The sequence below is a fragment of the Bombina bombina genome, chromosome 1, assembly GCF_027579735.1.
Source record: "Bombina bombina isolate aBomBom1 chromosome 1, aBomBom1.pri, whole genome shotgun sequence".
NCBI classification, from domain to species: Eukaryota; Metazoa; Chordata; class Amphibia; order Anura; family Bombinatoridae; genus Bombina; species Bombina bombina.
In genome coordinates, this window is record NC_069499.1 from 1,102,306,697 (window position 1) to 1,102,317,497 (window position 10,801).

Sequence of the window (10,801 nt, forward strand, 5' to 3'; positions counted from 1 at the left end):
GACGTATTAGAGCGCCTTGTTCCTCAGGCTCGGTGAATCAGGGGTTTGCTGAGCCATCCGCCTCTGGGGGTCCTGTCCTCCAAGAGGCGAGTTCCCTACCGCTCCCTACTACTACACATGCGGGTAACCCAGATTATATTTATCCCTCCTTACAGGGCGGCTTGTTCCCCCCAGAGGTTGCAGCTCATTTTTGCTTTCACATATTTTTCTCGATTATACGTCTGCAAAGTCCAGATGTTTATTTGCGTTTGTGCTCGTGCCCGATTGTCCAGGGTCTACCGGCCTTGGGTGGGCCTATAAAGTTCCCTGCGGGTGTAGCTGTTCCTGAGTGTTGTGCCTTTCGTTTCAGAATAGCGCGTCTTTGCGTTTTACTCAGACACGTTTTTGAGTTATTAGAGGACTCTATCCTTAACGGATACGGGAATCCGCAGTCTTCTACTTCAAATGGCTCACCTTATTAGACATGAGGGGATGACGTAATTTCCAAATTGTCTGATTTTTTTAGATCTTTCCCAGTTTTTTGTTGGAAGATCGGGGTTCCGTTTGGTTGGTCCTGCGGGTATGTCTGCTTTCTTCCTGGGCGTTAACCAACGGGTTGCCTTATATTTTCTTTTATCCGGTTAGGATGTCTTTTAATTTCGATTATGTGTTTCCTTCAGGAACTTCTGGGATCGATTCTCTCTGGTTGCTTCTTAGGAAGTTTGTTAGGGTACACGTTAGTCCTAGGTTTGTCTGTTTTACCTTCCCCTTTGAGGGAGGATTTAGCCAACTTGACAGTTATGATCCCAGCTGCGGCTGGTCCTGCTGGGATTCAGATCTTCTGTTTTGTGGCGCCTGTTCTGCCTGGCTGGTCCGGTGGGGCGCTGAGTGCTCACATTATTGTTTGTGTGTTTTCTTGTTTTTCTTTACAAGTTCAGCTAAGCACTCTAAAAGGATCCGTATGGCTGGGAGGATTGTGTCAGTCCTTATTCAGCATTCACTCCAGTTCCACTGCATCACTCTATTAGCTCTGATTTCCTCGGGGCCTAGAGTTTCCTTCCTCTCTTGGGAGGATTGGGTGCTTAGTGCCTCCTTCCACTCTTGTAAGCGGTTTGGCCTTCTGAGGCTCTGAAATTGTCCTTGGACTTGTTCCTGTTGTGGTTCTCTTCTTGAGACCTTTCAGACTTCGTCCGTTCCTTGGGTTCCTTCGGGGGACCTGGTTCCCTTTGGGAGTTGGTTCCTTTGTAGGGACATGGGCAGTGTGGTCTCCTTGAGCTCTGTTTAGGGTTTCTTCCACGGAGCTGGAGGATGCTCTGCATCCTTCTTTTATCTTCTCCTCTGATTCTTTGGGGGTGATGTGGAGACTAGCCTTTGTTTGAGGTATCCCCTTGTTCTTGGTCGTAGTGTGGCTACTGCACCTAGGGCTCTAGTGAACGTGTTTCGGTCTTTGCTTCCTTAGCTCCTTGGAGCGTTGGACTCTGGCAAGGGGTGGTCTTGTCTTCTGGTCAGGACTTGCAAGTTTTTCTCGTTGTCCATTTTACTTTGGACATTGTATGGTATATCCCGGACTCTGGTTTTATATCAGATAGGGGATTTCAGTTTCCGGGTTCTTGTTTATTTGGGGGATCGGACCTCTCATCACTCTGGTTCTTCCGGTGGCTGAGGTTTTTCTCAGTGTTTCCTTGTGGATCCCGTTCAAGTTGTACCAGACTGTTAGGATCTAGAGCTGGTCCGCGGTTCCCCAGTTCCAGGAAACGTGGGCGTGTCCTTTGGTTGAGCTAGTTGAACTGGTTCAGTTGACTAGGTTTTTCTGGGTTCCGATTCCCCCCTGGGCTTGCCTTCACCTTGGTCAGTTTCCCTTGGTCGGCTTGCTGAAAGAGTGTGATGTTTCGCTGCTCTGCAAGCAAAGGCGTTCGCTGTGGAACCACTGCAGCTATGGCACCTTGATCTGTGTGCTAGCCAGTTAAATTCTTCAGGGGATTCCTTCCAGGTCAGGGCATTGGAGAATTGTTCTCTAGGTTCAACCTATGGCTGTGTCCTGGGAGCAGTTGCTTTGTCCTTCTGGCCTGTTTGCCAGACCCCTTTGTCTTGGGGGGGCTTATATACTTCTTTTGGAAGTGCGGTCCCTTTCTTAGGGCTTTTCCTGGTTTCAGGAGGTTAGGACAGAACCTATTTCGGAGAGAGGTTTGTTCTCTGGGTTGTTCTGTCCATTTGGAGAGTTGCTGGCACCGCCTTGAGTCTATGTTGGGCTTTCAGCTAGATCTCCAGGTCTATGGCCTTGTCGACGGTCTCCATGTGGAATTTCAGGTTGGCACCCAAGCACTATTGTAATGGTTGTGCCATTTTTTCCGCTAGTTGTTTGAGCTTGGGTTTTTTTTCTGGTCCCCTGGTTTCAGACCTGCCGATGCTTGTGCTGGCCCGGCTGGTGGTAAGTCCTGAGATCCGTTGGGGGCGCATTGGTGTTCGTTGAGGTTCTGGGCTCTCCTTTTATTTTGAGACCTATGTGTAGCTCTGGTGGTTTCGGTTGCCTTGAGTGTGCCTTCTGTAGTGGAGGTTTAGCACTCTACATTTTGGTAGCTGCTTCTAGCAAGTATTTATTCTGTGTCATCCTGAGGATGGCTGGGTGTTCTTGACTCAGGTTTACCTTTGTCTGGGTCTGCTACATGTAATTTTGCCTGAATTCCTTAGGGTTCTGAGTTCGGATGATGTTTGGTCTCCGTTTTCAGTTGCTCCTAGGCGCTGGTTGACTTGCTGCCTGGCAAGGGAAGGGTTGCTCTTTGAAACCAGCTACAGCTGTTTGTGCCTTGATCGAGTGCTAGCTAGCTGTTCCAATCCTTGCAGGATGTTGGGAGAACTTTTTCTCTGTTTTGCTACCGGTTGCTACCGGTTCTAAACCTTGTGGTTTCTATTTGGATTGGGCGTTGCCTCCCCTTGTTATCAGGACCCATTTAGGTCTTTTCCGAGCTTGGTTTGATGAGGGGGTTTCCTTTTATGGAGTTTGTGGTAACCTTTTGGGTTCCATTTGGTTCTTTCTTGCCTTATTACTTTGTGAGTTTCAGCGGGGGATCCCTTCGCTAGTAAAGGGTGTGTGGTGGGGGACCGACTGTTGGGCGGCGGTGTCTCCTAGAGAACTGTTGACTCAGTTGTGTCTGATGTTGCGGTCTCTAGCTAGGCTTCCGGGCTATCTGCTGGTCAGTGTCCTTGGGGCCGTGTCCCTTTTTGGTTTCTCGGCTTCGGACGAAGCAGGGTTTTTTGTTGGGTAGTAGTTACAGGCCTGGTGCCCTCAGAATGGGCCGCCTATTGTACCCTCCCATTTTGACATTCAGTATCCTCTATAGCTTGGGTATTGTTTTCCTAAAAGTAATGAATGCAGCTGTGGACTCTTTCCATTTAGGAAGAAAAACATAAATTATGCTTACCTGATCATTTTCTTTTCTTCCGATGGAAAGAGTCCACAGCTCCCCACCCGTCTTTTTTTTTTTTTTTTTTCTTCTGGCACATTTTCACCCAGATATTTATTCTACTGTTCCTTGTTCCTCTGCAGAATGACTGGGAGGATGAGGTAAGTGGGAGGAGTATTTAAGCCTTTGGCTGGGGTGTCTTTGCCTCCTCCTGGTGGCCAGGTTCTTATTTTCCAAAAGTAATGAATGCAGCTGTGGACTCTTTCCATCGGAAGAAAAGAAAATTATCAGGTAAGCATAATTTATGTTTTTATAAAATGGACTGAAAATGGGTGTTCCATGGGTGTATATGAAATTTTCTCTCAAATCCCAACGTAAAACTATAAACATTTTTGCACTACAGTTTTCACTTTTTTTTTTTGCCAGTCAAAAATTGTCGAGTTCACCAAATACTCAAAGCACAAATTATATGAAAGGAAAACCTATGCATACAATAAATGACAGCGAATTTAACAGCATCATTTGTGTTGTATTAAATGTAATATTCAAGTTTGAAAACACAACAGTTTCCCCCTCTGCCCTCCATTGCAAACTTTTACCTAGCAGCTCTCATTATTGGTATGGGGGACATCATGCCACTCGCTGGGCAGACACTTTTTTATAGAATTTCATGAGGGCTGCCACTGCGAGTGTTGGAGGGGAAAAACACATCTTGACTGGCAAATGTTTTAGAATCAGGGCTATAGTGTTACACTGTAGTGGACAAATAACAAGGGCTGGAGCTGTACTTACACTCTACAGAGTCACAATAGCTATGAGAAAAACGTATAAAAATAAACACCAACCAGATGGCAGGAACATGACACCAAAGACTAACATCATATAACCATTGAAGTACATATGCTGAGTCTACTTGGGATAGAAATTGTTACTTTGGAGCCGCTATCCTTGGGACGTCTTTCTGTTGCGTTTAGGGGGTTCATAAGTCCTGTGTAATGTTATTACATCACAATTTTGTATTATTTTTTTCTTTTTTTATGAGGTTTACACTGTTCTTTGTGACACCTGCTTTTGCTGTTAGTTTCTTTGTACACCTGTATCTTGTGTCACAGTTTGTAAGATGAATAAAAAGTTCTATTGCACTTTTATTGATCTTAACATCCCATAATGTCTCTATGAGCTGTCACAAAGCAATAGAAAATGTTTCAAACTAAATATATAATTGCACCACATCCTAATCCTGCCTCAATTACATAGCACATCTGAAGCCCTGGAAAAGCAAAACTGGTTGTGAGACCAAATAAATGGTATGCAAAGGCAACTGTGTGCTGCAACATAATGAGAAAGATGTGGCCTAAAAAATAGTTTAGACAACAATTAGAATCTTTTTAAATATGTGAGTTCTTTCCATGTTCCTTTAAACAATGATTTTTAATTTGGGGTTTGGCACAACCTGGGATGTTGCAAAAGTCAACTGAGAGCTTGACACATTGCTGAGGCTAAAGGCATGGTAGTTTTTTGTTTTTTTTAGCATTATCTTTCTTAACCATGAAAGGTTTTTAGTGGCATTCATTGTTAAAAGGGTATTAAAGCCATTTTTTCTTCTTTCATGATTCAGATACAGCATGCAATTTTAAACAATTTTCTAATTTACCTATTTTTTGTTCTTTTGGGATCTTTTGTTGAAAAGCAGGGACGTAAGCTTAAGAGCCTGCCCATTTCTGGAGCACTATATGGCAACAGTTTTGCAAGAAAGTTATCCGCCATGCAGAGCTCCAGATGCCTACCTAGGTATCTCTTCAACACAGAATATCATGGGAATGAAGCAAATTTGATAACAGAAGTAAATTGGAAACTTTTTTTTTTAATTTAAGAAGAAAACTAGAAAGTTGTATGTTCTGTTAGAACCACAAAATATTTTTTTTTTTGTTTTTTATCCCTTTAAAGGGACATGAAACCCAATTTTTTTTCTTTCACGATTCATATAGAACACTGGTTTTCAAACCTGTCTTCAGGCCTCCCTAACAAGCCAGATTTTGAGGCTATCTGAACTAGAGCACAGGTGAAATAATCTGCTTATTAGTAAACCTGGTTATTTTATCTGCTCTCACCCAAGGTAGTTCTGAAAATCTGGCCTGTTGGTGAGGCCTGAGGACAGGTTTGAATGTACTTCTTTCTTTTGGTATCTTTTGTTGAAAACGAGGGACATAAGCTCAGGAGTATGCACATGTTTAGAGCACTATATGGCAGCAGTTTTGCAAAAATGTTATCCATTTGCAAGAACACTAGATGGCAGCATTGTTTCCTGCTGTGTATGCTCCAGATGCCTACCTAGGAATTTCTTCAACAAAGAACATCAGGGGAACAAAAAACATTTGATAACAGAACTAAATTGGGAAAAAAATGTAAAATTGTATGCTATGTCCTAATCACAAAATAATTGTTTTGAGTTTCATAACCTTTTAAAATATCCTCTGTGATTTTTCATTTGATATTCTAGTACTACTTTGTGAGTCATTGAGTAGTCACAGACATAGTAACGGGTGTGTCAGGAATACCAGGTTAAACCACAGCTCTCTAAAAGCTAAAGGGTACTTTGAGATGTTAGAGGAAATAGTTCATAGTAGATATCTGTGCAGTGAGTGGTTTATGTACTTTTAATTTATTTTTTTCTTCTAGGTAAAGGATGTTCGAGATCACAAGCTTGATAACCGTATGGAATCTTTCTTCCTGGCAGAGACAATCAAGTATCTGTATCTGTTATTTGACCAAGACAACTTCATTCACAACAATGGCACACTGTTTGATCTAGTGGTGACGCCCTATGGGGAGTGTGTATTGGGGGCAGGAGGTTATGTGTTTAACACTGAAGCTCACCCCATAGACCCTGCAGCTCTGCACTGTTGTAAAAGGGACACTGAGGAGCAATGGGAGGTGGAAGACTTAGTGAAGGGTTTTTTCTCTCTTAAGAAAAGGACTGAAAAGCTTAAAAAATCAGCTACCGATGATGAGAAGCAGCAAGAAGAATTTGATTCTGACCCACATGATAGAACACAAAACAAAAGGACCTCACATCTTACCTGCCCAAGCCAACCATTTACCTCCAAACTTTCAGTTCATGGACAAGTTTTTCTGGATTTATGAATACAAACACGTTGTTTTCTTGGCCAGGATATCAAACTTCTTCCTGTTTCAGATATTATGAGGTTAAAGTAGCATGTAGTTATTAGCTGGCTGAAATCTTATTCTAGGTTTTATTTATGTGTCTCCAAGGCAGACCATTTAGAATGAGATTAAAATGGATATTCTTTGGAATTAATTACGAGTAAAACAAATCTGTATCTCTATTCCAACTGAGGCTGTTACCTTGCTAAAAACACCATATATTGTCCATTCTCACTACCTCACTCGCATATCCTTATTCTTAATGCCTCCTCATTGGTTCCTTACTTTATTTTTGTCTACGAGTATATTTTCTTGCCTCACCGTTTTCTTTTTTCCTTTTTCAGTCAATTTCTCCTCATTCTCTATTTGCTTATAAACTGTTGATTCTAATATTCTTTTCATGTTCTTCTTGCCCCCTTATTTTTTTTTTACCCGTAGCTCTTCTGTTTTTCAGTATTTCTCATATTTGTTATCCCTATCATTCTAACTGCACTCTATCATATATTGCCGCACCCTATTTATTCAAGTGTTTTGCTGCAGACAAATTCTATATTTTTCTGTTTATCTCCTGGTCAACGTAACATGTATTTTTTTTTTTACATTTTCATGCCTGGTCAGCTTACTTTGAAACCACTCATTTGTTTTCTGTCAAATGCATTGATGATGTAAATATTTTTAATGAACTTATTAAAAAATTAACTCTGTTTAATACCTTTCCGTATTTCTGCATAATTATTTTATTTTAATAATATATACTCACCTGCACCTCCAACGAGGCCTATTCAGGCTGAGACGCACATTCAGGGTTTGCTGTACAAAACCTTTGTTCAGGAGATAATTCTCTGTTATTTTGGGGCTTGATTGCTCTTACCAATGGGATTAGACTAAAACACTTCAGGAAAGTTCTCTTCTGTAAAATGCAAGTGGGTTGAAACTTGCATTTTGGCCACAATCCCATTTTGGCCACAATCCCATAGGACAAGCTACTGTGCTCTGTCATCCCAATTCTTTTCTACCTTTTGTGTTAGTGCCTTAATTATTTTGTGTAACTATAATATTACTCTCCTCTGTACTAAATGCACAAGGAAGCATAATAGTGTATGTTATAGGTTTTTGAGCTTTGATACACACAGCTTAGAATTTCCTATAAGATTTGAAAATCAAATGCAACATTGAAATATCATATGCAGCTTTCAATTGTAGATCGTGCACACACTCATCAAATCAGGTCTCCAAAAACTGATATAAAATCTAGGAGCTAGTCCAAAAAGTAAGGAGCCAGAAATATATACATTTAATGGTTAATATATCATTTCAATATATAATAATGACTAAATCAACAGACAATAAATATTCTTCAGTGTGTATCATTAGCCCATTCGCGTGATTTCAATGATGGCATTGTGGGCTGGAGGGCACGATCCCATCATTGAAAGTACTTTTGGCTTCAGTACAGCCAAATGGCTAGAAAGTCATAGAAAAGGCATAGAAAGTCCTAAGGGTGGTAAGGGGTTAAACTTTGAAGCATCAGGTCCTATCAGTGTTAATATATGCAACTAAATGCATTGTGGTGAACATATCCACTTCCTTTATTCTCACTTCAGGCTAACCACAGCACACTTGTAAATGTAGTTCTCAGGTGTGGCCTAAGAGGAGATGAACAGGCTGCTGATACACCCAAGCATTAGGCACATTTTTTAAGGGCCAGGCATCCAATCCCTGCTTTAAATGCATACTTAGGATATTTATTAATGTGACAAAATATCTGCACTACTATAGATTTGCATATATAGTATGTTATTTCAAATATTTGTAGTACTGTGAAAACTGTCTACATTAAAGGGACGTGTATATTTTTTCACTGAATAATACAGGAACTGTTGTTTAACCATTTATACTTTATCTTTATTGGTTTAACTATTCAATAATACACGTTTAAAAACACTTAAAGGGACACTGAACCCAAATTTTTTTCTTTTGTGATTCAGATAGAGCATGCAATTTTAAAGGATTACTTTCTGTTATAATTTTTAAGCTAAACAACTAACATATTAAAGTTAATAAACATTAATTAAAACCTACTGACCTATATTTTCTCCAAAACAAAGTTTCATAACATTCTAAAAGTTATATCTTTTATTCGCCGATGATGTCACGTTATCCTGCCCACTATTTTCAGCACTGCATGTTCAAAATACTTAAACCAATAACTTTGTGTTTAAAGCGCCATTTTGAAACCTAGGTACTGTAAACGGATTGGTACAGAGCAAAGGATACCCACGGAGTGGGTTTGGAAAACAATTAAATTTGCAGACAAGATTTCTGATATACGGTAGAGATATGTTAATGAAATGCTATTGATAAAAAGCGTATTTGGGGTAGTTAGTTAGTAACAGGCATAGAAAATATTTACTTACAGTGGCCCTTTAAGGCAACTTTCTAATTTACTCCTATTATTATTATTTTTTTGTTCTCTTGCTTTCTTTATTTGAAAAAGAAGGCATCTAAGCTATTTTTTTGGTTCAGACCCATGGAAAGCACTTGTTTATTGGTAGGTGAATTTATCCACCAATCAGCAAGAACAACCCAGTTTGTTCACCAAAAATGGGCCGGCATTAAAACTTACATTCTTGCATTTCAAATAAAGATACCAAGAGAATGAAGACAATTTGATAATAGGAATAAATTAGAAAGTTGCTTAAAATTGCATGCTCTATCTGAATCACAAAAGAAAAAATTTGGGTTCAGTGTCCCTTTTAAACTCTCTAGATATCAATATATAGCATAGGTGTGTGAATAATTCCTCTGAGAATCATGTATCTAGATGTGAAATATTGTAATTAGTTTGTATAATATCAAGCAGTCGGATACAAACAATATCTTTTGCAGCCGGCTATTAATAAATTCAGAAATAACGTTGTAACAAAAGGACCTGTTAATATGTTGGATGTCAGATTACAAGATTAAAGCTATCTAGCTAATACTCTATCTGTAATTATAAAGTACTTGCTCACACAATTAACTTTAGCACAGCTGTTCAGTGTAATAGATTATGTCTGCTTAAGCCCCTTCTATAGCGGGGGCTAGATTAATGTTTTAACTATTCAATCATACATGTTTAAAAACACTTAAAATCTCTAGTTATCAATAAATAGCATATGTGTGTGAATAATTCCTCTGAGAATCATGTATCTAGAAGTGAAACATTGTAATTGGTTTGTATAATATTATCTCCAAATCCAAGGAACAGCCATGGGGACATGTGCGCCCACATATGCGAATCTGTTCCTTGGATTTTGGGAATCCTTTAATGTATTGGCTGGGGAAATGGATCGATATACACAGCAAATACCCTTATGGGTTAGATATATCGATGATGTGCTCTTCCTATGTGAAGGCACAAAAACAGAATTGGAAAAATTCATACAAATACTCAATATTAATTATACAAATACCAAACTGAAATATCAAGCAGATTTGAGTACTGTGATTTTTTTTAGATCTTACCATCAGAAAAAAATGAAGTCGGCAGCATTGACACACAAATGTATCAAAAAGAAACATCTACAAATACCTTATTGCACCATACCAGTGCCCACCCTCCAAGTACACTTAAAGCAATACCCCAAGAGGAATTTATAAGACTGCAAAGAAATTTCTCCAATGTACAAACATATTTACACGAAAGCACTGAAATGATGGAAAGACTAATCCAAAGAGGATATAGTAAACAATCAGTGAAATTAGCCAGAATGGCAGCTTTAAAACAAGATAGAAACAACTTATTAAAACCTAAAGCCAAAAATCAAGAAGAAACATGTCCAAGATTAATTACCACATATAATCACCAAATGCAACAGATAATTGAGATTATGAATACAAATTGGCACATACTACAAAATGATACCACACTTGCACCTATTATAGGGCATAAAATAACCACAGGGTACAAAAGACCCAGAAATCTAAAAGACCAATTGGTTCAAAGCCACTACCTTCATATCCCAAAGAAAACTCCAAAAGACCCAGGAATGTATCCATGTGGTTCATGTTCAGCATGTACATATGTAACTAAAATCAAACAAATCACTGACAAAACAGGCAAAATTCACAAATTAGAACACTATACATGTTGGTTGACAGGAGTGATCTATATTCATTTTTGTTTATGCAAGAAAGGCATGACAACCCGCGAAGCCAGGGTAAGAATTTTGGAACATGCCAATAACATCAAAAATGCCACAAAGGATGTATCA

The 10,801-nt window shown here is 39.4% G+C and overlaps 1 protein-coding gene across 1 annotated transcript in view; it reads left to right on the plus strand.

Annotated features, from left to right (window-relative positions):
• The window catches only part of EDEM2 (ER degradation enhancing alpha-mannosidase like protein 2), a 70,075-nt gene extending 62,817 nt beyond the window's left edge, over positions 1-7,258 (plus strand). Inside the window, exon 11 of the mRNA XM_053696771.1 lies at positions 6,060-7,258. Within this exon, the coding sequence (XP_053552746.1) occupies positions 6,060-6,524 (465 nt within the window). The 3' untranslated portion in view covers positions 6,525-7,258. The remainder of the gene's footprint in view (positions 1-6,059) is intronic.
• Positions 7,259-10,801: the final 3,543 nt, after the last annotated feature.